The sequence below is a fragment of the Aulonocara stuartgranti genome (assembly GCF_965226115.1).
Source record: "Aulonocara stuartgranti genome assembly, chromosome: 19".
Classification (NCBI taxonomy): Eukaryota; Metazoa; Chordata; class Actinopteri; order Cichliformes; family Cichlidae; genus Aulonocara; species Aulonocara stuartgranti.
Window position 1 is genome coordinate 9,051,795 of NC_138955.1, and position 26,841 is coordinate 9,078,635.

The 26,841-nt window shown below is 40.1% G+C and overlaps 1 protein-coding gene across 2 annotated transcripts; it reads left to right on the forward strand.

Moving 5' to 3' along the window:
- Positions 1-6,256: 6,256 nt before the first annotated feature.
- On the forward strand, positions 6,257-26,452 carry crlf1a (cytokine receptor-like factor 1a). Of its 2 annotated transcripts, none has more exons than XM_082516898.1 (9): positions 6,257-6,959; positions 12,482-12,760; positions 15,004-15,133; positions 16,861-17,030; positions 21,691-21,848; positions 22,966-23,040; positions 23,122-23,215; positions 25,348-25,536; positions 25,646-26,452. In XM_082516898.1, exons 1-9 carry the CDS (start codon positions 6,887-6,889, stop codon positions 25,660-25,662), a joined length of 1,185 nt encoding a protein of 394 aa, XP_082373024.1. In that variant the 5' UTR covers positions 6,257-6,886; the 3' UTR covers positions 25,663-26,452. The 2 variants fall into 2 exon arrangements, with proteins under 2 accessions (XP_082373024.1, XP_082373023.1); XM_082516897.1 differs by having other exon boundaries at positions 25,348-25,532.
- Positions 26,453-26,841: the final 389 nt, after the last annotated feature.

The window sequence follows — 26,841 nt, forward strand, 5'->3', positions numbered from 1 at the left end:
AGGAGGACTGTGCTTGTTTTTGCTGGTGTACAGTAAATAGTCCTCATCTGTACAGTGTAACATTTAATGCAGCACTGTTTTATGGGACAGGAATTCTGATATTTTCTATCATTGTCTTCGTCTTCGTGTGATTTTTAGCAAAGTGCAGACGGGCAAAAGTGTACTTCTTGGAGAGCTGTGCTTTCTTCTTGCAGCCATGCCAGGAACATCAGTGTTGTTCAGTGATCTCTTGATGGACTCATGAAAAATAGCCAGTTTTGGAGAAACCTGCAATTCTACCTGCAATTCTACTTTCGAGGGTAACAGCTCTTTTGAACTCCTTTCATTTGTACACAGTCTGAAGTCCAACCTCTTCAGAGATAGTTTTGTAATTTTTTCCAGCCCTGATGAGCATCAACAACTTTTTCTAAAGACGCCATAAATCTCCTTTGTTTGCGCCTCAGTTAACTTCCTCGAACATATGTTGTGAAGCTTTAATAGATCGCTCTTCCTTGACTGTAAAAAAAGATCCACTCACGACTAATTGTCATAAAACTCCTGATACTGATTACACCTTCAAATTAACCACTTATCCCTAAAGTTAACATACTTTTGCCCCTCAGAGAAATGTAGCTTATTAACAGAGCATATTTTTCAATAATTAAATAAACAACTATCAAATCTTCATTTCATTTGTTTAATTGTGTTATCTGGATCCACTTTTAGGACTTGGATAAAGTTTTATTTAGACAGGAATACAGAAAACACAAAGGTTTTTCTGCAATCGTATGCATCCAAATGCTTGGATGAGGAAATAAATATATTTTATGTACCTGAAATGCATTCTGAATCCAGCCGTCAAACTGAAGAAAGAAAATACTACACTCTAATTTGAATTTAAGTAGAGTTTAAACTCTTGTGACCTCTGTGATTATTTGAGACCAAACTGACATTTTTACTAACTACAAAGTAACAAACTACGGGTGATTTCATTTTCAACGAAGACCTCAAAGGTAATGATGTAAATGATAAAACTCGAGGTTAAAAAAAATGAAAGCAAAAAGACATATTGGAGCCAAAAGTCTCGCCTTCGGTTCATTATCAAGTCGGTAATTAGCCATCTGACGCGGAGGAGTACTCAGGCGAGATTGTAATCCTCCTTTTTCAATTTAAAAGCCGCTTATGCTTTGATGCACGATGCCCACCATCAACAACACATTGGCCCCAGATGAGAGGAGGCAGAAGAAGAAGGACAAAGAGGGAGACACAGAGACAGAAAGACAGAGAGAGAGTTGATGTACATCTGTCATGCATTATTGCCGCAAATGCCAGTGCTGCTATCCTGGCTTTAGAAACTATGTGGGGCGTGTGTGTGTGTGTGTGTGTGTGTGGGGGGGGGGGGCTGATGGGTCCTCCTTAAATCACAATCTGATTCCTCCTCCTCTGCGTCGCTCCTTTTAAGTGACTGCATCCACACATACATGCACAAACACACACGCAAATACTTACATACGCGCAGTCTCAAAAATCAGTGCTTTCTTTTTGCCTTCCTCTGACATGCGCACACAAACGCACATACACATACCGCTCACTATCCCCCTATGAATTCCTCAGGAAGGAGTCAGCCTTCTTCATTCCTCTGGACACAAACTTTTCCTTAACAAGGTACTGATGGTCTTGACCTCCTCTTCAAACAAACCCTTCCCTCCAATCAGCGAGGATTGCGGAGCTGGGGCTCAGTCGGGGCCTGTGGGTATTACAGAGGAAACGTCCTGATTCTCCTTGATTACTCCCACTCTGTCTGTCTGTCTGTGTGTCTGTCTGTCTGTCTTTGCCCCCTTGACACACACACACACACACACACACACACACACACACACACACACACACACACACACACACACACACACACACACACACACACACACACTCCTGCCCCTGCTCTCTCTTCAAATATGTCTGTCTCAGTGGCTGCTCTTTTTTCTGTTGTCTTTAACCCAATCTCGAACTTTTCTTTGCTGTCTCCGTCTGCTCACTGTGTTTTCCTTCTCTTCTCTTCTGCTTCTCTTCCTTTGATTAGTCCCTGGTTTGCTTTTCAGAGCCTTTCCAGTTTCCTGGTGATGAATTGTTTACTCTGTGTTTTCTTTTCTTTCGTTTTTTTTTTTCAGCAGAGTACAACAAAGTCAACAAATCCTTTAGTTAAGACTTTAATGGGTCTGTTTAGATTAGTGCATGACTTGTAAGATTTCTAAAGGCAACTTAACGCTCATTGAAGGATATAATTATCTGGAGCCACTGACTATTGTTTTGAACTTCTTACAGTATTTGACTGTTAATGACTGCCAAGCAAGATGTAAATCTGTCAATTTCCACAGGATTTTGTTTATATCCTAAAATCTTTAACTTTTATTCTATTTCCACTTAAAAAAAAACCCAATTAATGTTGTATTTATGTAATGTATTTTTCAGTTTTAATAATGTATATCTGTTTTTATTTACTACTTCATGTTTTTGTCATGATTGTTACATTAAATATTTTTTTCCCTTTTATTTTTAATTTAAAATGCTTAAATGAAGGAAAAGCCTTTTGGTATAGTTTTAACACTTGTTCCAGGAACCTAAGACACTTTGTTCCATCCTGGCTTCAAAAGCTGGGAAAAAAAAAGTCTGGCAGCATTGTTAAAAAAAAAAAAAAAAAGAGGCTGCAAAGTGTAAAGTTTTTTTCCTTTGGTTCTGTTTTTAGTTTACACAGATAAAGGATTGCATCTATTAGCTCAAGTTAAAAAGTTCAATCACAATTATGTAATCTAATGTTTTAAATATTTTTACACCACTATTTCTATCGACTCATGTGCTACATATTTACATAAATACATGTATATACATGTTTAAATGTCCCCACCCTCTTTTATCTACATTAAACTATGAAAAGAAGAAAATATTACTTGTAATTCCAGTTCCTAATTAATCCAAGCAGTGCAATGCATGCTATCTAGTGACTTAAGTAGTTTTTTTTCTTTAACTTCTTGGAGCTTAGCAGCTTTTGGTGGATTTGGAGTGCCATTGATTGCAATGGCACTCCTGAGCTGTGGAAATAACAGCGGCTTTAGTTGGCAAGTTTTTTTTATAAATTTGATATGATGGATAATCCCATCATTTTTTTCTTAATCATTTTTTCACTCAGCGTAGGAAAGAAAAGGCAACAAACGGCGCGTGTGTATTCAGCTCTGCAGAGCTACTGCTTTCCTCTGCTGCTCTGCGTAAACATTGTTGCTCCGTATTTTGTCAAATGACGATGATATCTGCTTATATCCTTCTTTATTTATCTTTCATTTCTCATCTCTCTGATGAAAGATGTCTCAGAGAGGTTAAAGAGGGCTGGAATAAATCATTTTAGACGTTTTGCTTACTTTTTTTTTTGAAGAATTTGGTATTCCAACAGTCCTGATTGGGGAAATGTCCTGATTCTCCTTGATTACTCCCACTCCGTCTGTGTGTCTGTTTGTCTGTGTGTCTTTGCCCCCTTGACAATCAGTTTGACTGTCTTTATAAAAAGATAAAGCTGAGTTACAATTGTATGTTTTCTTTTTAGAAATGTTTCACTGAACTAATTAGATGACTTTGCACAACATGCATATCTTGATCTGCTTGAAAGCCCATTTAAAATGCTTCCATGTCTCACTTGTAACTCTAATTAAGGCGGAATGATTTTCAACCTAGTGATGTTACAAAAGCTTCAATGTACTCAGAATTAAGGTAAGCACTTTGCAGATAAATGTGAAACCAGTCTTCTTGTACAGGGCAGGACAATAAGAAATGCCACGACACTGACAGACATTTGCCATTTGTTTACACCGAGCCTGCACTCTCATCTTGTGGTCCTTATATGACTGGTGTTACTACAGAGGAGGCTTCCCCGTCATGTTCACCATTGTCTTTGCTGCTTTCGCGATCTTTCCGATTCTCCGTGTCTTACTTCACGTAACTATCAGCGCTGACTTTCTCAACACTTCCGTTCTGTGCCCGTGGGGTTTTGGATTAAGGACAGCTGGGCTGTAAGAGGTTTTATTTGCATGGCACTGTGACTGTTTATGCCACACTGCGATGGCAGTGTTTGCCTTTGTATGCATGTGTTTTCCGACATGTAACAGAGAAGGAAGAGGGAGCTCGTGGATGTTGAGTGTGAGAGAGGCGTGCATGTGTGCGTGCCAATAAAAATGGGAGACAATAGCAGCATAAAACCCACAAGCCAAGACACTGACACATCAATTTCACTCACAGGGCCAAGATGGTGGCAAAGGTCTGCCATGAATTAACTGTTCTAACACTGCGAATAGGCGAATGAGCGAAATGTTCGGAAAAGTGACACAAACAGTCACGTCAGTGTCACAGTTCTTTTCACGCTTCCTGGAAAATAACTATAGAGCACGAGCGGGAACTGTCCCACAAACAAGAGCCCTCTCTGAGGGAGGATAATGGCGGACCCTGTAGGCTAGGACCTAAAGGTCATCGTGGCTGTTAGGCTGGCACTGTGGGCGCACTCCTGCTGACTCAACCAGGAAAGGACAAGCAAGACTAACTCATGTTAGTCAAATATTAGTCACAGCGCCCATTTAAACCATGAACATGAAAATGTTCCTGTTCTCCAGACAAACTCTGGGCCCCACATGTCTCACTGTTCTCAATCGCAGTGTGACCCATGTCACTGCATTTCCTCTAGCGTCTGTTGAAGCAGCCAACGAGTTGCCGGATTCCTGTGTCAGAGGACTCCCACTCAGATCCTGATGAATTTAAACTGAGCTGATACCACACCTCCGCTGGAGGGCAACTTTTCCTCTGTGGAATTGGAGTTTCTTCTCTGGAAACAAAAGTCACCCTTGTCTTCTTCTTCTGAGGAATTTTATCTTCAGTATAAATTAGATGCTGATTGGCCAAAATAAGCAGGCACTGGTTTTTCATGTGTGCACAGTCGTGCATGAACATATTTCTGAAACGTTTCCAGTTAATATCAGCCTTGAGATCTTCATTGTCTGCTCCTATTTTCAAAATTATGCACATTATGTTACTGGCATCCACAGGACTGCACTTTGTTTATTTTATCCATTCTTCCATAAAGACAAAAAGTAGAATTTCTATTGCTTGGATTAGTCTGCAGCTTTTTGCTGGTATATTCAGTTATATATATTCATATATTTTACATTGCTTGCATGTCTTCTGAAAGCTGAAGTTACATGAACGGTAATGTATGACAACATGATGTTTATGACCACTGCCTTTTCCCTGAATCACTCATGAGTTTCCTTGAGGCGTTTCCTTGCCTAGCTGACCTTTATACTGGAGATATTTGGACTTGTCAAAGAACAACTTCAAATGAATAATGGTCCAATTCCATTTAGCTGCTTCATTTTCAGAAACGTTGTGTGTGAAATTTCAACTTGTTAAAGTAAAAGCACAGGTGCAAATGTATTTTAGGGAGCCACTGATTCGGTGGGACGTTTAGGGGGAACGGCGAGACTGTTAACGTTAACGACCCAGACTATGACAAGACAAAATGACTGCCGAGAAAAAGGCCTGTTATTTTTGTGGTCAGGAGACTGGTTAATCTTCCCAGCATCTATGAGTCTGTTGGCCCTTGTGTTTACATATTTGATGATGATAATCTAGACTGAAAGGTCACACTGAATAAAGATGAAATAAATCAGCAGTGAGTGAAGCAGTCTGTGGGTGTTTGGCAGCTCTGTGTTTTGACTATTGCTTATTCAGTGTCTAGCCATAGTGGCTGGCAGTTTCACTACAATAGAGCTGGAACTGTTAATGTTAAGGAACGAGTTTTTCATATTTCCGTCACGTGCATTCCCGTTGAATAAACCCTGGTGGCCAACATAAAAGAGTCTCTAATGCTAAACAATTTAATTTTTGATGCCAGTGTGCCCAAAAAGTGGAACAGCTGTAGGCTAGATGTTTGCTCCAAGACCGATCAATGCAGATTAAAAAATAACAATAAAATGAAAATATTCCCTATCCACAGGCTGAACAAAGATACACGTTTCAATGGTAACATCCCTGCAACAAACCAAACAAAAGAAAACAAAAATTGCACATTAAAAGATCTTAGGAATTTATTTAAAAGGATTAGGGGATACAGTTATCATTACGTCATAATATAACACTGTTAAATATCTGAGCAGAACTCGGCAAGAATTAATGAGGAAATGTCATAATTCACTTGGGAGTCTGTTAGGAAGAAAAAGAATCTCCTCATTGACACAAGGATTAAAATGGAGAGACAAGATTTAGCTTTGGCAACCTTTCCTGTAGCACTCACTAACTCAATAGCCTCATATGGTGAAAAATTGTAAAGCACAGACCCGAGGCATGGAAAGTAACAGAGACAGAGTGATTCAGTGAAAGTGAATGGCTCTAACCATCACTCAAGGGGGGAGAGCCTTAGAGAGAGAGAAAGAAAAAAAGCAGGGAAAGGACGGAAAGAGGGGGAAATGACTGGCGACTGTGTGGGAAGAGAGACAGAGAGCAAGAGAGAGCGAGAGAGAGGGGAGGGGCTTAAAAAGTATGAACTTGTGTATGATTTAGCTGCAGGAAGCATTAAGAAGGGAGAAGACTGCAAACAGGACGTGGTAATGCCCACGCTTTTTTTTTTGGCTTTAATGAGGACAAGTTACTCCAAGACTTATCAGAGGGTGATTTTTTTGCCTCCACACTTGGTCACACTTTTTCTAGTGCGCTTCTTCAGTCCCGAGAGTTAATAAAATCCGGTCCTGGAACCCGTGGTGTTTTTCCTCTTTCTGCTGTGCGTAATTTGTATCCAGGATCGATCGGGAAAAAAAGGCGACAGAGCAACAACACGAGGACGAGAAGTCAAGACATATAGAAAAGTAATTGGTGGAAAATGAAAGGCGTCTTGGATTTCTGCTTGATTTTCCTCACGCTGCACATTCCCGGCGTGGTGTCCTTGTCCACACGTAAGTTGCACACAGATGTCCATCGATGCGCAAAGTTACGATAGTGCTGGGGAAGGCTTTGGGGGGTTTGGCTATATATGTTTGTTATGTTTTATTTTATTTTATTTTATTCTAATTTTTAATTTTATTTTTTAATTTAATATTCATGTAGTTTTCGGAAGAAATCAATGCAAACCAAGTGTCACCCTAATATCCCAATGTAAACACCAGCACCATGTGACAGTGTAAGTCCTGCTCCGGTATGTTTGATTCTGGCGATAAATATGTTGTAAAAATAGACTTTTGCTGCTACTACAGTAAAACGTTTTAGAAATGTATTAGGCAAGTTAATATTGGATTATTACGCTGTAGTAATACGATTTTGAAGGGGGAAATGCAGTTTTTTTTTTTGCACAACAGTGTTTTAGTGATACCACGTGGGACACAATTACTTAAGAAGAAATATTAGTCATTGGAAAAAACACACAGAAGGATAAATCTAATAAATATTATGCTCATATCAAGTAGAGTAAAAATAGTTGACCACAAATAGTTTCCATACAAGAAATATTGTATGAACCCCATATAAGAACATGCAGGAATTGCAGGGGTCTTTTTTTTTTTTTTTAATAATACTGTTTTACAATGTGTTTCCAATCTAAAATAACACCAATTCCACGGATTCTTTCCTAAGTTGCCTTACATAACAGCAGATCACTTCCTTGGGACACACACTGGATCCACTTTGCTGGCTTTCTGGATACATTTAAAAAAACGAAAAAAGAAAACGGCCACTTTGTCCACTTGACAGCTCATGTTATAGATGGGCTCCTGCTGTAGTAAACTGGTCGTTTCCCTGCAGAGAGAACTCATCTCCCATGAGGCTGATTTTCAACAAGTCAGGCCATAACTCGTTAAACACATGGAGAGCATGGGGGCTTTACGAACCGCATCAACACAATGACATCATCTGCTGGGGTTGTGGAGAATGTTAACCACCAGCTTAATGCACAATAATCTAAATAAATCAAAGTTATGTCCATTTCACTCTTTAAGTGGTTGGATTAGTTTTTATGGCGAGCTTGCTGGCAAACAGCAGCTCCACTGTGAGGATCTCCTGCTATTCATCCTGTTTCAAAGGCACTAATAAAAGAAACTACAGTTTTAAGGGCTTAAAGGAGACAATGGGCCCTGATCATAAGCCACCCTGCTGTTTATTATACGACATAATCGGTCATTACCATGTTATTCATTGTAATAATGGACTTTGCTTCCCTTTCACTGACTATGCTGCGGTTTACGAATGCCACCATAGTAAAACAGTTTAAATGTGGATTTTTTTTGCACTAACATATAAGTAGTTTTCATTGCAGCTCATAAACTTTTACATTTTTAGTTTTCTGTGAACAAACAATGAGACGTTTATGTAGGATATTATCATATTTTTTTAAAACTTTTTTTAAAAACAAAACAGACTTTTAATCAGAAACAAACTTATTCTATCCTATATTTTCCTTTTGTGCGCCCTATTTAAACTAAGATAAGCTAATTTAATCTCTCTCGATAAGACCATCAGTTAAATAACTCAAATGTAAACCTGTAAAAAAACAAAAAACTCAAGAGAAACAAATAACATCCGTTGCTGTTTCCTCGGTCTCTTTACCAACGACGTTGCATGGCTCATTGTCACTAAATGTTGCGTGACTTCTTTCACTTGGCTTGTCCAAGCGGCCCCTCAAAAAGTTCCACATGTACTTCTATTAAGCAGACAGAGAAAAGTATTGGCTGCCTTTCAAGCGTTGCATGAATGAGTGAGAGGAGCTTTTTAATACAAAGAGGAGGTGGCATGTACCTTTGAAGACTGACAGCCTCAATACCGCTTAAGTCCACTGGAGACCTTTCACTCTCAAACAAAAGTTCAAAACTTTTCCTCGGCTGAACTCGCCCCGTAACTTCATCCATCTCCATCGCAGGCTTAAGCTCGTCTCCTGCCCCAATGAGAGCTGTGTTTCGAGTTGCCTCAACCTCTCCAAACAAATAATATTTTACAAACCATTTCCTCCAGTGAGTGTGTCCAAGAGGCAATAAACAGCAGTAATTTCGTCTAGAACCGCCGTGTTTGAAGGAGTGTTAAAGGGGCTTCGCACCCTGCTCAGGGGCAATGTCCTCAGTGCCTGGAATACATAAACACTGATTGTTATTCAGATGGATCGCAGTTCACTGTATCCGGTGACAAAGACAACCCAGCCTCTGTGCAAGTGTTTGTTTGTGTTCATTTGTGTGTGCATAAATGTGTGCAAGTGTTGTGTCAGAGCTCAAGATGGGGTTACCATATTAATATTGGAGCGGAGTTACAGTTGATTTCGCTTGTTCAAAGGCGACTCCTCCATAAAAGACCCACAACATTGTCTGTAAGCGCAAGGTGGCTGGCAGCTGAATAGATGTGGCCCCGGGCACAGATTTACAGAGGTCTAACAAAGTATTGATGCTCTCAGTCAGTGTTCCTCGCTCATTCCTTCATAAAAGGTTTTCCACAGTTCCGCGCTTTTCAATACGTTGGACTTAGCGTCATTTTTTTCAACTCTCGTCTCCTCTTGTCTCCTCTCTTCTCTTCCATATCCCCATCTTTTTTTGTTCCTTTATCATTTTGTTCACGTGTAGTGAGATCAAAGCTCCACTGTTTGACTTTCAGTTGTCAGATAAGATAAAGAGATAAACAGCTAAACTCTTTCTCTGACCATTTAGCAGCTTCTTTGCTAAAACAACTAAAAATACAAAAACGCAACGAAACTGAACTGCGTCAGTGTTAGCTAATGCAAGTGAGAGAGGGAGGGTTAAGAGATCTAACGAAACTGCATTAGCGCATGTCTGTGCTCTTTCTGTCAGATGTTTTATCGCAAAATAGCGCAAACTCTGCATTGCCCAAATAATTTTACATAGAAGCATTTGCACTACATACTACAGCATGAAGCTCAGCATGCACAAGCATGCACATTTGCTTGATTGTGAGAGATAATCCAATTCAGACATTTCATCCCTTATTAGTTGCAGATTTTTGTCACAGAATCATGAAGCAGATGGTTTAGACAGGACACTGGAAAAAAGAAAAACTTTGGAGGGTTTTTTCTCAGTAAGATTTTAATTATTGCTACTCTAACGTTCTGTTAGGGGTCTAAATGAGGGCAAAACAAAAGTAATCAGTGTCATGCTATGTTGGCTGTGCTTTTTCTATATTAAAACTTATATTTCAGCAGAAGTGGGTCTCGCAACCTTCAACAATTATGGTAAATGGTAAATGTCCTGCATTTGTATAGCGCTTTTCTAGTCCCTAAGGACCCCAAAGCGCTTCACACTACATTCAGTCATTCACCCATTCGCACACACATTCACACACTGGTGATGGCAAGCTACATTGTAGCCACAGCTGCCCTGGGGTGCACTGACAGAGGCGAGGCTATTATATAAAACAAACAGTCCTAAACAGGTACCAAAGCTATAATCTACAACAGGACGAGGTTCCTTAACGGGCAACAAATATGGCACAAATAAGCAGTTATCTTTTGCTCACTGGTAAATTGTTACATAACAGGCTGGCAAACCTGTGAATCCCAAACATTAACTACATTTCTTCACAAATAGCACTAACTAATCAGTGCAATGCCAGTTGTCCCATTAATGCTTTAACATTTGGATTATTTTCATTTGGTGGATTTACAGAAAAACAAGAAAAACTGACTCAGAGTTAATTTTCTTCTGAATTTTCTTCAACAAATTTCAAGTAATGTACAAAAAAAGCCATTTTTTCTCAGTGCGGGAATTTGAAATGTGGCTTCACTGAGGATGGTGTGCAGAAATCAGCCACCACAAGCAGAGGACAAAATCAGATTGGAGCAGGGAGTTGAGCTAGCCAACCATGCAGCAGACAGTGAGCAAAGGGGGCAGCAAACCACCTTCATGACAGTGATGTTTCAAATGTGATGCGCTGGGCAGGGCAGCACTGTTGGAACACAAACTAAGGAATGAGGCTGTGGAATGAGGCTTTGCCCATCGTTTTCCGCTTACACGTAAAATAAGAACAAAAGAATTAATACCTAATTGCCAAAACACAGGGTGATAGTGACATACCAAAAAGAGCTGATCTGACTTTTAGAGGAAAATAGGGCATCACACAACTTACAGCAGCTAAAATGCTGGGCAGCCTGTGTTTACGTCATGGAATATAAGGAAGGCTTAAATTTGACAACTCAGTAGATTTCCACTGCAAACCAGGCACAGCAAACCTTTACAGGTGAATCAGACATAGGACTGGGCTGACTGTGATGTGGTGCCCTGTAGAGTTTACATGCAGTGCTACGTAAGGCGACAACGTGAGTTGGAGGTAGAAGATGTGTGGATGAGGGCTTCATACTGTGGGAAAGCCTTTTGATAATTCCAGCACAAGTACAACTTCATGAGGCCATTTCAGGGGTTTCAAGAATGAAGACATTGGCCCGCAGCTACATGTGGTGGCCAAACATGAATGCATATGCTGAGACAGGCATGCAAAATCAACCAAGCTACAACCATGGGAGTGTCTAACTCCACCATTGATGAGATTCCATATGGATTTGTGTGTGCCTCAGTGGTCTCACTGTTCACAATAAGTTGATTCACGCTCAGCCATTGCATTCCATAAATACTGAAACTTATCTTTGCTACTCTTGAACTCCTGTGCTCATGAGCTCAGGGAGCACAGAGTGTAAAACCCTGCACAGGCATGGCATCAAGCATATATTGATGGTGGCACTGTGTAGCATTCTGTTAGGGGTTTCAGTGAGGGGGGAAAAGGCTTGTAGGGTGTACAGTGTGGCTTTGTAGTAAGAGGCTCAGGAAGCTGTTGGAGTGGAGCTGTGAAATAAAATTGCCAGGGATTCTGCTAACATGCCTGGCAGCCCCTCATATCCACATTGCAGCAGGACCAGTTTAGCTGTCGATGGAGTCTGACGAGTCAGAACCCATCTGTGGGTGAGGGACTTTATGCTGGAAACAGATTCCGAGTAAAAGAACCAGAGCAGTGTCTCAAGATGATAAAAACACGTTGACTAATATGTTAGGACATGTCCATGTTATGACCAGAAACAGCATGCCTTCAGCTTACAAGATAAGCACTGCCCTGCTAACAAAGCTCCACTAGAGCCAGGAAACACTAAACCTGAGAGCACGGTGCAGGACTGAGTGGTTCTGGAAAGCAGGGAACAGGAATTTGAAATAGAGCAACATTATCCAGCTGGAGGTGGTGAAAAGCACCAGAGCATTATCAGAAAGTTGAGGGGCCGAGAGCGAAGTCACTAGGCTCCAAAAATGAAAGGGAAGTAGGGCACAATTCTGAAACTGTTAATAAAGGTTCCAGCAGATAATTGGATATTTTGTCTTCAGCTACACTTTAGTACATCTGAAGTGCCCCTTGAACACAGGCAGTAACTTTTTCAAATATTAGCCTAAACTTTAAAACCATTCGAAAGACATACTCCCTCTAATATCCATGTCCTCCCACCCTCCTCCAGATGTAGCAATCATCTACCCTCAGGACCCTGTACTTCGCATTGGGTCTAACCTGACAGCCAGCTGCTGGGTCCACCCCGAACTTGGCGTCCACGCCAGCTCGCTTTTCTGGACACTGAATGGTCAACAGCTGCCCAGCTCCTTCTACAGAGTGCTTAGCGCGACTAACCTCAGTGTGACGCTGGCAGGACTCAATGCCTCCAAGCAAACATCTGGTGACAACCTTGTCTGTCACAATCACAAGGGACACATACTGGCTGGCTCCTGTCTCTATGTTGGCAGTAAGTTGAAGTATAAAATGTATAACTTTAAAATAATCTTATTCCTCTGACGATTCTCTGCATCTGCTTCTCTGCTTCGCTACGAGGAAATGTTACATAAATGTATAAGTGCAGGCGAGGACTTAGAGGAGCAATACACCAAAGAGATGAATGGAATGAAAAGGAAATGGGAGTAAAAGGAAACAGCAACCAGGTAGTGGGCAGATTTTTAAGTGTCCCTGCACATTTGTAGCTGTATTTTATGTTTAGTGTTCCTGCCTTCAGGCCCAGCGAGAGGCCTCTATTGCCCGACGCTTTAACCACCTGTGTGGTCCATTACTCGCACTATCACTCATAAAGTATGGGCCTGACATTTTACACACGCACAAACACACATGTCTGTACTTCTACAGTTTTGAGACGTACTGTTTTTCTTTTTTTTATTGGTACAGTAAACTTCATAGAACTTACTGATTTGGGGCTTATGACAACTCTAATATGGCGTATTCCTGTTTGCTCTGAAACAGTATGAGACTATGAAAAATGTGCTTATTTTTGTAGCCAGAATACAAGTAGACATATAAGGACTTGAATAGTGACAGTTAAATAGCAATAATCTCACTAACAGGGTGGCAAGACTTAGTAATGCCATCCATGTTATTATGGCAGGGAACTGGCAGGTGTGGGTCCTGGAAAAAAACATACGCTCATTGGCCACTTTGCTAGGTATACCCATTTATCTAATCAGCCAATCATATGGCAGCAACTCATTAGGCATGCAGACATGGTCAGCACAACTTGCTGAGAAGAAGGTGATTTTAAATGTGACGTGGCTGTTGGTTGCAGAGCATTTTAAAATTACTAATCTACTGGGACACAAGCTTCTCTAGGTTTACAGAGAATGGTCTGAAAAAGAGAAATGAATGGCATTTCTCTGGGTGAAAAAGCCTTGTTGATGTCAAATGTCAGAGGAGAATGGCCAGACTGTAACAATGTAACTCAAATAACAACTTATTGCAGCGAGGTATGAAAAAGAGCATCTTGGATCGCACAGCATGTTCAACATTAAAGCAGATGGGCTACAGCGGCAAAAGACCGCACCAGGCGCCACTTTTGTCAGCTAAGAACAGAAAACTGAACCAACAATTCACACGGCTCACTAAAATTGGACATAAACAACTGGAAAAATGTTGTCTGGTCTGATGAGTTTCTGCTGCAAGATTCACATGGTAGGTTCAGAACATCAAAGCATGGATCCGTCCTGCTTTGTATCAGTGGTTCAGTCTGCTGGCAGTGGTGGTGTAATTGTGTGGGGGATATTTTCTTAGAATACTCCAGATCCCAAAGCACCAAACGAGGATCGTTTAAACATCACAGCCCCCGCCGAGTGTAGTTGCTGACCACCGTCCTCTGATGATGGATGTTCTCAGCAGGATAACATACCATGTCACAAAGCTCAAATAATCTCTCTAAATAATGTACTTCAATGACCTCCACAGTCACTAAATCTAAACCCAATAGATCACTTCTGGGATGTAAAGAAACAGGAGATTCACATCGGGGATGTGCAGCAACTGGGTGAAGCTCTCGTGTCCACAGGGGCTAAAACTGGGGAATGTTTCCAGCACTTTGTTGAATCTGTGCCATGAAGCATTACGACAGTTCTGAAGGTAAAAGGGGGCCTAGCCAGTACTAGCAAAGTGTACCTAATAAAGTGTCCAGTGAGTATAGCCTGTGTACTTTATGTTTGGATTTAGAAACATAGTGAGAGATAAGTGAAGAAACCAAATTATATAAATCACTTAACTTGGTGTTGATAATAATGTTCTACATCATTTAAGTCTTTAAAATGCGATCTGTGTTCATTACCTTTTGTATTCTTTGGTCTTTTTTCATTACAGTAAGTTTAAAGAGCTTTTACTACTATTATTAACCGTGATGAGAATGCTTACTAGAACTGCAAGAACACAAAACCATAAACACGCTCTCTCTAACACACACACAGAAAGATGCAATCAACAAGATCTTCATCTCTGTGTGACACTAGACCTGAGCACCTTGTGTTCTGAGAGATGAACATGCACATACACACACCAGTAACAAAAACCCCAAAACAACAGCTATTTCAGAGGAATATCACTTTGTACCCTCACTCATCATTTCTCCTTTGCCATGTTTTTTCTCCTCTCTTTTCTCTTCACAAATTTCCCCCACCCTCTGTCTTCGTCCTACTCTCTGTCCATCTTCACCCCATTGTCTCCCAGTGCCTCCAGTGAAGCCAATCAATCTGACCTGTTGGTCCAGGAACACCAAAGACCTGACTTGTAGCTGGGCCCCGGGGGGAAAAGGAGAGACTAATATCAGCACGCAGTACAAGCTCAAGTATAAACTCAGGTATGCACACACGCACTGCAGCTTAACTTTTACAAGTGACTCAATTCACTGTTTTTTAAATGATCTAAATCAATTACACTACTATCTACACATTACCTACACACACACAGCTTTGCACGAGAATGCAAACATCTGAATCATTCGGACTGCAAATTAAGCACACTTTATCCTGCCAGCTCCCTAATACACAGTTTGTGTAGTATCCAAATGAACCCATGTGAGAACAGTTAGCTGGTGGCTATCATGTGTCACTCTAGAAAGCCGACACCCATTTTCCTAAACCAAAGGGAGTAGTTCCATTAGTAAGAACACATCTGTGACAGATAATCTCTGCTTGTGTGCTATATGTGAGAATGTTCAGCTTTGGACAAGCAGATAGTTACTGTTCATTACATCACTGTTCTAAACGTTGTAATCAGATTGCAGTTACTAATCAGACAGTTTTGTCTTGACTTGACCAACATAGTTACTTTGGTTTGCACGATTCGTGGATAGAAAAAATCAATGATCTAAGGGGCAATGATCAACTAAGGGACAAGAAAGAGCAAAACTACTTCATGGAAAAACAGGAATCCACCACTGCAAACCCACCATCAAACCTCTAAGCCTCAGAGCAACAACAGCAACACCCCAAACCAGAGTTATGCTCACAGAGTGTGAATGAGACAACCTGAACAAGACAGCCAAAGCTTCACTTTTCACACAAAGCAAAAGCAGAAAAGGAATAACTTTCACAGCAATAGATTCTTCCAACATTGTCCGAGAAACCTAAACCATTTTTAAAAAAAGTCTTTCAGTAGTTGTACAGTTGGTCTTATAGTGGACCTATCAACGCCATGCTGGGAAAAAAAGAAAGCCTTTCACCCAGAAAGTTGATTCTTTTCATCTGGATGCAGCATTTTCACTCATCCAAGTGATTTCTTTAGTCTTAGAGACTGAAGAATTCACTTGGATGAGTGATGAAAGCTTTATCCCACTAAAAACATTGCATCCAGATGAACACAATCAACTCTCTGGGATTTCCTTAACTGGATTGTTAAGCAAGCATCGAGACCTTTCATGCTTACTTACTACTATTGTGCTATGACTGTCCAGTTGGCACAGAGGGCTTTTGGCCAGTTAGTAACATTTCTCAGTAGCCTAACTTAATGGATGAAGTGAAAAACAAAATAAAACATGAAAATGCAGCCAAGGTTTTAAACGAGTAAGCCCACCGCAAATGTTTTCAGTTAAAATCAGTATATTTCATAAGATTGTTTTGGGGTTTTTTTTACAATACTGACATTCCTTAGAAAATCCCATGAAAGAAGTCTAAGTAGAGGTGGAAACAAATCCAAATACCACTGGATTTATTTTCAAGAACAATAACACACATGATACCCAGAGTGAACGCTGTTCAATAATAGTAGTGTCATGAGACGTTCGTTCAGTGTGGAAGCAAAACATTTAAAAATGATTTTCATATGGGGTATAAGCGCTATAAAATATATAGATTTTAAATAAAAATAATAAGAAGAATCAACCGTTTTAAAACACCAAAAGGAAAATAAGTCTATATGCTGCACCTACAGATAGTTTGTATTCAATTTCAATTGGTATAAAGATTTGAGAGAAATGCTAGAGCTGGATAAATTAGCAACTTGTACCATGTCATGGAATAAATTGTGTTTTAGAAGGATCATTATTGAATGCTGTGTGGAGTTCAGTATTTTTTGTTTTTCTTTCAGATGGTATGGGACAGAGAAAGAGTGTGCAGATTACACTCATACACAGCCGTACTCCTGCAGCATCACCCAGGACCTGCACCTCTTCACACCTTACGAGATCTGGGTGGAGGCCTCAAACCAGCTAGGCTGGGCTACCTCTGATGTCATCACCCTTGACATCCTAGACGTGGGTGAGTGTGAGAAGAAGTTCGCTTTGACCCTTGTGCTTCATCTGCTGCTCTGAGAGCCTTGATCTCAGTGTCGATGAGGCCTCTGGCTGTAATCTAGGATGATTTGCAGCAACCTTTCAGGCTTGTTAGCCTTCAGAAGGAAAAAATGTCTACCTGATCTTTCATCCAATCTGCCGGAGGTTCAACCACTGAGTGAATTTCCTTGTGCTAATTCACTATTTGAACATTCACAGCAAAACCAAGATTAAACATGAGAAAATAACTGATTCAAAACATTAAAGATGAAACACTGTAATTTTTACAAATAGAACAAGACCAACAGCAAACTTTGAGAAAACACTGTACCTGACGCAGGACGCCATGATGTTTTCTAACAAAATTAGCCAATTCTAGTACCGCCAATTTGTCCAGTCCAGGCTAGTTTAAAGTCACACTCCCACAGTTATGGAAATACAGCCTTTATCTTTCTTACTGAGAGTGACAAGAAACTATCTAGACCACCTTCTTTGCTGTGCAGCTAGCTTCCCTTGTCATTAAGAATGCTAAATCTAAAACATACCTTCAAGTGCCACTAAAATGCATCGCATTTGTTTAAAACATAGTGTAACGACACCAATTTGTGGTTTTACAGGAGGTTATTTGCCAAAACTTTTCTTAGCCAGCAGCAGTTACTTCAAGTCTGCACAAAGCCAGGATACCTAATGAATTTGTCTGTTTCTAGTCTTATCTTAAACTAAGCTGAAATTCTCAGTTGCTTCATACTGATTTGAGGAATATGAGAGTGCTTTCTAATCCAACAGGAAGGTAAAAAAGATGTAAAAAAATAAAATGCTGTATTTTTCGTAAAGAGCGATTTTCACTCTAATTTGTTACCATTATGTCAAATTTCTTTGCCACATTTTATTAAGGCATTTCTTAAAGTGTAAATATCATATACAGTATTCTATACTTGGTTCAGCTCTATACAATATACACACTACATAGTATAGATTAGAAGATACTATCAGATGGTTTTGGAGGGGTGGGGGGATTTTTAAATAACGTTAAAGCTCCTCAGTGAGACTAAGCCGCTGATTCCTTGCCAGGTTCATCATCTCAAGACTCCTTTTCGATTTATCTTGTGGCCCCCAAGTCAGTACCTGTGATTGAAACAACTTTTATTTCCACCGACAGGTCATTGGCTTGACTTCTGTGAATTCTGCCTTTTAAAGAAAGTTGTTCACAAGCACTGATCCGGCTTCTCGCTGATAGAAACTGAGAGGCAATTCCTTTTAAAGCTTTGTTATGCCTAGCTTAGTGCGGTTTAAGCCAACGGAGCATACATCATTATCCTCAACACTCACTCACACATACAGACACACATGCACACATTCAGTCACATGCATGCTGACACCTGGATAGGCAAAGTTGTGTGATGACTGGAAACGCCCTCCCTTTTGATGAGCTTGTTTTCTTTTTACTCATGCTCACTGGACACACACACATACACAAATGTGAAAAAACACACATGCACACCACCTTATAACCCCCTTTTATCTAGTCTAGGAATGTTCCTGGCTGATCCTTGGGACTAATCCTGTTTCTGAGGCGGCCGTAGACGCCCGAGGCTTGAAAAGTTTGGGCTTTGAGGCTTTATGACATGGGCCGGAAATAATACAACCTGATTAGCTAAGAACTCTTCACCTGGTTTACTCCTGACATGTTCCTGACAATATACTGGAAGAAGCCCATATGGAGTTTCGAAGGTGAACACGTCATTGGCAAGGAAACAAGTGTCCATCAAGTTGTAATCCCTTTCTTCTTCCTAATGTATGCATGCACGCACCTGTTTACACACCCTGAGGGCTGGGCAGGTCCTGGTAACAGTATAGAGACAGAGGCAGAGAGAGTGGGAGGTTTCTGCACTGGCCTCCCTTTTTTATTCAAGTAGTTACCACAACAGCAGCAGCGTGTCATGAAACACAGCAACCAACCACACCTGCATCGGGGTGCCGTGACTCACTGGAGTATATGGTCATGTCTGATCAGCTATGAAGGCGAGGCGGAAACACCTACAGTTTCCCTTGCATTTCTTACTCACAGGGAATCCTCTGAACAGAGAGGCTAGAGGAAACTTGCATCGCTGACTCTGAAATGATGACGTGTTGAGGAAAGGCATATGTTAACGATGATTCATCCGTAATCTGTCACGTCTCATTGACTTTTACTGCCAAATGCATATAATGCTCAGGGTGACACATTTGCTGTTGACTGAGAACAATACCATTACCATATATATATATATATATATATATACATATATATATATATATATATATATGTATATATATATATATATATATATATATATAAGCATTTTCTTCTAACAATTTGACACTTTTCTATCATTCTGTTATTGCCCCAGTGTGTTTTATCTGTTAATACTGGAACATTTGTCTTTCTTTTTTAAATAGATGTTAAAAAGAGTTTTTCAATTAACAATAGTTTACTGTCATAACTTTAAATTATGCTCAATTCTAGCATCTTGAACAAAGATGCTGTATTATATATATTCACATATTCAATATATATTCTGTTATTTTAAAGCCTCGAGTCCTGCGAGCCCTGTTTTTTGCCACATGCCTAACAATCACAGTGTGAAGAAACAGGAACACTCTTTTCTAGAAGTTTAACACAGGACAAAGAAATTGTCTCTGTTGATTTTTAAGTTGTTACCTTTATTGAGTAAATCAAAAGGAAATGACTTAGTGGATAGAAGAACACGATTCAAAAGAAAGAAAATGATCTCCTTGGTCCTTATTATTATGTAACTGGAAAAAAGAAATCTCACATTTCAAGAAAATGACACAAAAACCCATGTCGAATGTTGGTTTTGCATTGTGAAAGAGATACATTTGTTATCAACCGTGGCATAAAATCAATTATTTCAGTTAAAACACTGCAACAAATTGGTGTAAAATTACAGCAATGTACCGTTTTTTGGTGAATGCGGACGAATACTGTAACTTCTGATGCCTTTGAGGAAAAGAAGTTAAGAGCAAGCTACTGCACATAATGAAATATTTTTCTTTGGCAAGCGCAAGAACTTATGGGAATATAAATGTTTACATTCAAATCATTATTTTACACATGTTCTCGTGTTTATTTCCGTTGTGCTGCAATTAGTCTGACTGCTGTGGATGTTCTGTGTGGTTTCATGGTTTGGTCAAGACCCCTATAGTTGCATATAGCCTGCGTGCATCTTCAGTGTCTTGAATACGCCTATAAACCGTTCTTATAGTTGTGGACATATGAGCCAGAAGAAAAATGATATATGGAAAAAAGCACTGGGCCATCTTTGCATGCAGGTATTTTCAGTCCCTTTGCCAAAGGTGGATAAAATCAAGTGCCCAGGACTTGTGTCCGTAGCACATGCAGTTACATTTACAGTGTAATGATAGCCAGAAAGCAGTGAAGCTTATATGAAATACAGGTTTAAAAATATTATATACAGTAAGAAACTGTTGTTGCAGAGTACAGAAGGTAGACTTTAACAGTAAAGTTTCCTGTACAAAAGGAAGTATTTTTTACAGTGTACTTTAACAAAACCTATGTTTCCATCTGCAGATGTCATTGGCTATAATTGCATTGAGCCCTATGTGTGTCCAATAAAGTATTAGTAATCTTATTTTACTCTTAGGTTTACTGTATAATCTCTCTCAAGAAAAAAGCCTCTTGTGTCAACTCCCATTTTTTCCTGCACTGAATCTTTCCCATCTTCTTCTTCTTCCCTCTGATCAGCTTGTTTATTTACTAGCTATTCAATGATGGCATTCTGAAAAAAAGGAGCTGAAGTAGATACTGAAATGATCTCAAAAGCCCCAAAACGAGAAAAGTTAATATAATGTTCAGTCACCACATGTTTGTTTGCTGAAAAGATAATTGTTGTCAGATGAACATGCCTCTTCCAGCTCACACAAGTCAACTCTGCAAAACTAAAAGGCGCCTAGAGACCTCAAACCTCCGGCAACACTGAGCAATCTTTCAATGTGTTGTTACACATAAAGACATCACTCCTACTGCTTAAAATTGAAATTGAATGGATTGCTTGGTCGTGTAAACATAAGGAAGTAGAGAAAGGGCCCTAAGCAAAGAGTTTTGTTGTTGTAATACGCTTTGTTTTACTAGAAAAAATGCTTGTGACATTAATGTTTTAATTCAGATTAGTGGTTCAAATCAACCTCTAGTCAGCCACAGCATCTGTTAGAGCTATTTGATAAAATTCAAGGCAGTATTTGCCTCTCTCGCAGAGCAGACTATTTCCTATCTTGATTTCTTTATAACACATACATTAGTAATACAGGCAACAGCTTACAGCAGGGAATCAAATGTATGAGTCGGGTAATCTCTCATGAACAGCTATTAACTGTTTGTTAAGACATAAAAAGATGGAACCATTACATCCACGCGTTCTGTTTCTGTCTTCCTGCACTTTCTGTATGTTTGCCACTATCAAAGTAACGGATAAACATCATGTGGCATGCCACTGATCAGACGTTTTGTGTGCAGATGTTGAAGCAGTTTCCACCTGCACTACAGGACCTAAATATATTCACTATGTTTTTCATTATCAGTTCTGCATGTGATGCTTAATGTCCTGATGCCATTCCTCCTTCTCCAGTGACCACAGACCCTCCATCGGGTGTGACCGTCAGTCGCGTCGGGCAGTTGGAGGACCAGCTGAGCGTTCGCTGGGAGGCCCCGCCTGCTCTCAAAGACTTCCTGTTTCAGGCCAAATACCAAATCCGCTACAGGCTGGAGGACAGCCAAGACTGGAAGGTAGAGGACAAGAATCCATAGCTATAAGGATGCAAATCTGTTCTCTTTGTCTCTTTCTGTATAACAGCAGCACTGTCCCAGCTGTTTCTCATCCTTGTGCTGTAATCACCTCTGATGTAGCCTGATTGAGGCCTCCTCTGCCAGATGAGTTAATAGTTGGGCTGGTCAAAAATTTTCATTAGTCATAAATCTAGAAGCTACAGCCCAAAGCCACTGTATGTGTAACTCCGCACGAGCCTTTAATGAATGAAAAACACAGTGTAAAACCTTAAGACGCGCAGATGGTGCTTCCCAGAAATCATTTTCCTCTGGGTAAGAGTGAAGATTCTCCTGTAATTAAGGGGGAATTACACCGATGTAATATAAGCAAGTCTTGACTCGCAAAGTGGAAAAAGAAAAGGCGGGGAGTGGAGCAAGGCGGAGGAGGGATGATATGATTTTGAAGGAGGAGAGCTGGAGACTCGACACAGAGTGGTTTTAAAGGGTCGATGGTGAAAACAAAGCACCATTTCCCTCTGAACCAGCCCTAATCATGAGGTCATGCTGAGGAATGGAGGGATACATCTCAGCTGTTAATGTCTTCAATATGTCTGTAAGACGCTCAGCTGTAACTTCTGCCTGTTTGGCTCCCCCACATCACATCATTAGACTTTTGATGCCAGTAATTTCCATGTTCTGTTTTTTGTTTGAGTCCTTTTTAACAAGTGTTTATAGACTGATGCCAGAGAGAAAGTGAGGATTATTAGACAAGATTATTAATTGCAGCATGTGTGCCTTTCTTCTTCTCTATTTGCCTGTCTTCAGTTATGCTGTTTGCATGAGTACCTGTAAGCGCTGCTGTGTGTGTGTCCCAGCATATCCAGCTCTGTAATAAATAATAGAGAACAGATTTTACCCAGCAGGCACGGTTACATTAAAATAGTTTCATAAACATGCTGATCAGCAGCCACCAAACAATGTGAGGTTCATGCATGTTTGGGTCTGTACATGGTTTGCGGTTGTGTTTTCTGCATCTTGATTTGGTCCTGTGTTTTAGTTTTTGCCCATTGGTATTTAATACTGTGGTCAGACCTCCAGCGCTCAGCGCTTTTGTGTTTGTCTTTGATTTGTCATGTAGGTGATGGAGGATGTTGGGAATCAGACCTCTTGTAGACTGGCTGGACTGAGACCTGGAACGGTATATTTCGTCCAGGTACGTTGGATATGTCTCGATGTGTAATGATTAAGTACTTCAGAGTAGCTTTCAGCCTTTCTAATGATGTATTTTCTCCAGGTTCGATGTAATCCCGTGGGCATTTACGGTTCTCGCAAGGCTGGCATCTGGAGTGAGTGGAGCCACCCGACTGCTGCTTCCACACCCCACAGTGGTGAGCACACACTCGTACACAGTCAGAAGGGCACTCAGAAGTCATTTTTTGTCCATTATTGAGGTTTTTAAGAGCATTTTAAGGCATCATAGGGTGCATATCCCACAGATCGCTCCTGCTGTTGAAAACTGGCAGCCTCAATGTCTCAGTGGTACTGTTTTATACACTTCTTGGTCAGTCTTCCAGGTTGTTTTTTATAGCACTGGCAGTTTTACTTATGTTAGACAAATCCAGTCAAAGACAATAAAAAATAATAACCTAACCATCAATGTAACATAATGCAATCTTTGCCCAACCTGACATTACAAAATCAAACCAGACTTTGATAATGTTTTACTTGCAATAGGTTGTAAAATAAACAATTTCAGAACCAACAAAAAATTCAAAAAACATTACTCATGTTCACAAAGTAGTGAGCACTTGTGGTTGTTTCTTCCCCAGACATAACTGCTGTGCAAAATGTTATCATAACTGATCGGAATAAAGACCACAACTATGAAAACAAAACCCAGTTCATAAAACCTTGATTTTTTTTTTCCATTTTCTGGAAGGGTTTCTGCAAGGGCAAGCTGAAAAAGCACAAATCAGGGAGGGGGGTTTAATCCTGTCTCCCCTTCTCTCCTCAAAGTCTTTTCAGTCACTCATCTGTCTTTTTTTAAAAGTCTTTGACAGTGAAAAATTGCATTTGCTTGAGTACTGCTCTGCAGATTCTTAACATACTGGAGCATTACTTGCTTATTTCCCTTTGCCATTATAACTACTTTAAACTTTCAGCCCCAAATTTGAGCCAGGTGAAAATTCTGCCTTGGTGTTTTGCATGGCATAAGCCCAGAATATACAGTTAGTCACTAACTGTTAGTGTATAACCTCAAAATTCAAACTGTGCAAACCATTTACCATTTACCATACCAGCACCACAGCTACAATAACAGAATCAGCAGCAGCTCCTTACTTTGCTGCACGCACAGTATGACCTTTCCATGTTTGATGTTTTCTGCATGTGTTTTGATCATTTGAGGTTCAGTTAAGCCCTTTTAAATAAGTCATCTTCTTGAGAAGTTGAATCACTGCTGCTTTTTTGATTTATCCAGGTGCATCCAGTTGAATTCAAATTGATATAAGGAGATGTTAAATAAACTGTATGGCTGATTTCTGACGTCTAGACGGGATAAAGCCAGTATAAAAGTAAAAATTTGGTGAATGAGTCTCATCAGCATCATCGGCTTGAATTCAAATTGTTATCTGCTGCCCTTCATGTAACTTAACACTGACCCTGCGTTACTGTAACTTCATAGCATGAAAACTAACCAGTTTAGCCTCTATTAAACTGTACTGAATTTCTTAACGTAATATTTTTAATGCAAATGTTGAATAACACAAAATCCTGCTTCATTTTGTTTAGAAATAGATTTCACATCATGAAAAAAGAATGAATTAGGACATTAAAAGTATAATACTTGCTGAAAAGTCCTTATCTTCCTCTCCTTGGGAAATACATTAAGCGTCCAAGACACCATGCATGAGATGCTGCACAGAAACACCTGCGCTGACTGAAAAGTTACATCTTTATGCTAGCTCCCCTTCTGCAGTGCTAGCTAGATGCTAAAGTACCGCAGAGGCAACATTGACACCTCAGGTGAACATAACACAGGAATTAAAAACTGATTTGAGGGTGAAGTGGGGTGTGGGATCTCGTGTCCACGCTGGCAGCTGAAAGCAATGCCAGACTGCAACACAGACATTTAACTCCCTCGGCATTATGTATCAGCCTAATCTTCAGATTTGATTACTCATTTATTAAAAGTGCCAGAATGCTGTTCCAGATCAATCCCACCCACTTTAATCCCTTACTTTAGGGCAAGCCAACCCTGTGACTGAGGAACTGCTATCCAATGAGTGTAAAGTGTCTCTTGACATCCAAGGGGTTTTTATCCAATGTGCAATGTCCTGATAAGAGTTTATAGTATAGACTCTATACTAAAGTTTTGTCAGATGGTAAATGGACTGGTACTTAATATAGGGCTTTTCGACTCAATTTGAATACTCAAAGCACTTTCTTATTACAAGCTTCATTCACACACACACTCCTTTTCTATGCCTAATACCTTTTTACTGGTTTCTCCTCCCTGCAGAGAGAATGATGTCAGGCTCCTGCGACTCAAAATCCAGCGGAGACTCCAACTCCACCTTGCGCAGGGAGCTGAAGCAGTTCTTCGGCTGGGTGCGGAAACACGCCTACGGTTGTAGCAGCATGTCCATGAAGTTGTATGATCAATGGAGAGTGCTGATGCAGAAATCCCACAAAGTTCGCAACCAGGTAGGTAAGCATCATCATTCCAATCAAATCACAAACATGCACGCGTACACATGCTGCTAACACAAATACATGGAAATCTAAAACTGTTTTATAAACGCTGATTTTTTTTGCAGGTTCTCCAAGGGGATAAATCATAGCACACGCTGTCTTTACGAGCAGAAAACAAATCAAGAAAAGAACTGAGTGAATGTGATTCGTTATTATGTGTGTATATGAGATAAAGAGAGTGTATTCATATATCAGAATTATAAAGACAGTTTGCTCCGGACATTTTTTGTACGGCTACCAGCTGTGGCCACAAGAGGACATTCGAAGAAAAAGTGGGATATTCTTCCTTTATGTAACTTTTTGAGTCAACGCAAGGAAGGTGAACTCATCACAGACATGCTGGTATCACAAGAGGCACCATTTGGACTACCTTCTTCTTTCAAAAATGACACATTTGCATGAATAACCTGGATTATAGTAAAGACTTTTGTATTTGTGTGCAAAAAGGCAAACAGATCAGTTACATTTTGGACTTCTTTTTTTCCCCTGTGGATCCAAAGCACCATCTAGTGGCGGTTCAGCTTCAATGGATACTCCCACCTCAGCCTTCACCGTGGCCCCCATGTAAAAGGCAAAAGTAAATTATCATACAGTATTTCTAATTTCTTCTTTGTTATATAGCTGGATACTATACCAAACTGGTTCACTCAGGATTCTTCTGTTTCTGAGTGTCAGTAAGTGACTGATGACGTGATGGTGTTTGTGTACGGAAGCATTTCTCTGCCTTTTATTTTTGTACTAAATTGTACCAGCATATTTAAAGTATAAAGCTATGTTTTAATTCTTAAATTATGTTTAGTTAGTAAAGACTGTACAATGACTGAAGTTGTTATCACTCTGATGCTGTTCTATAAAATGATGTCAGAAACCCAGGGTTTGGAAAATAGTTGTCTGAGTCGCCAAGCACTGAAAAACACAACTCTGCACCTTATCAGATGACCAAAATGCAAATGGAAATTTAAGTGGATAAAAAACAAAACAAAGCAATAGACATCATATGGATTCTTAATAACATATCATGTTGACTCCACAGTGCATAAGAGGTGAAAATGGAGCTGACCCAAAGTACTTTAAAGCGGAGGCAGATGGACTGACGGGAATACAAAATATTAGCCAAGAGCGGCTCAGTGTCATCTTTTCCTTGTGCGAAGGTCCTAGTTTCTAATCCACTAGCTAGCTCGGGCCCTTGTCTGTTTTTGCATGCTCTCCTAGTGCCTGTATGGCTGCTCTCCAGTTTAGTCTCAGCTTTCTCCCAGAGTCC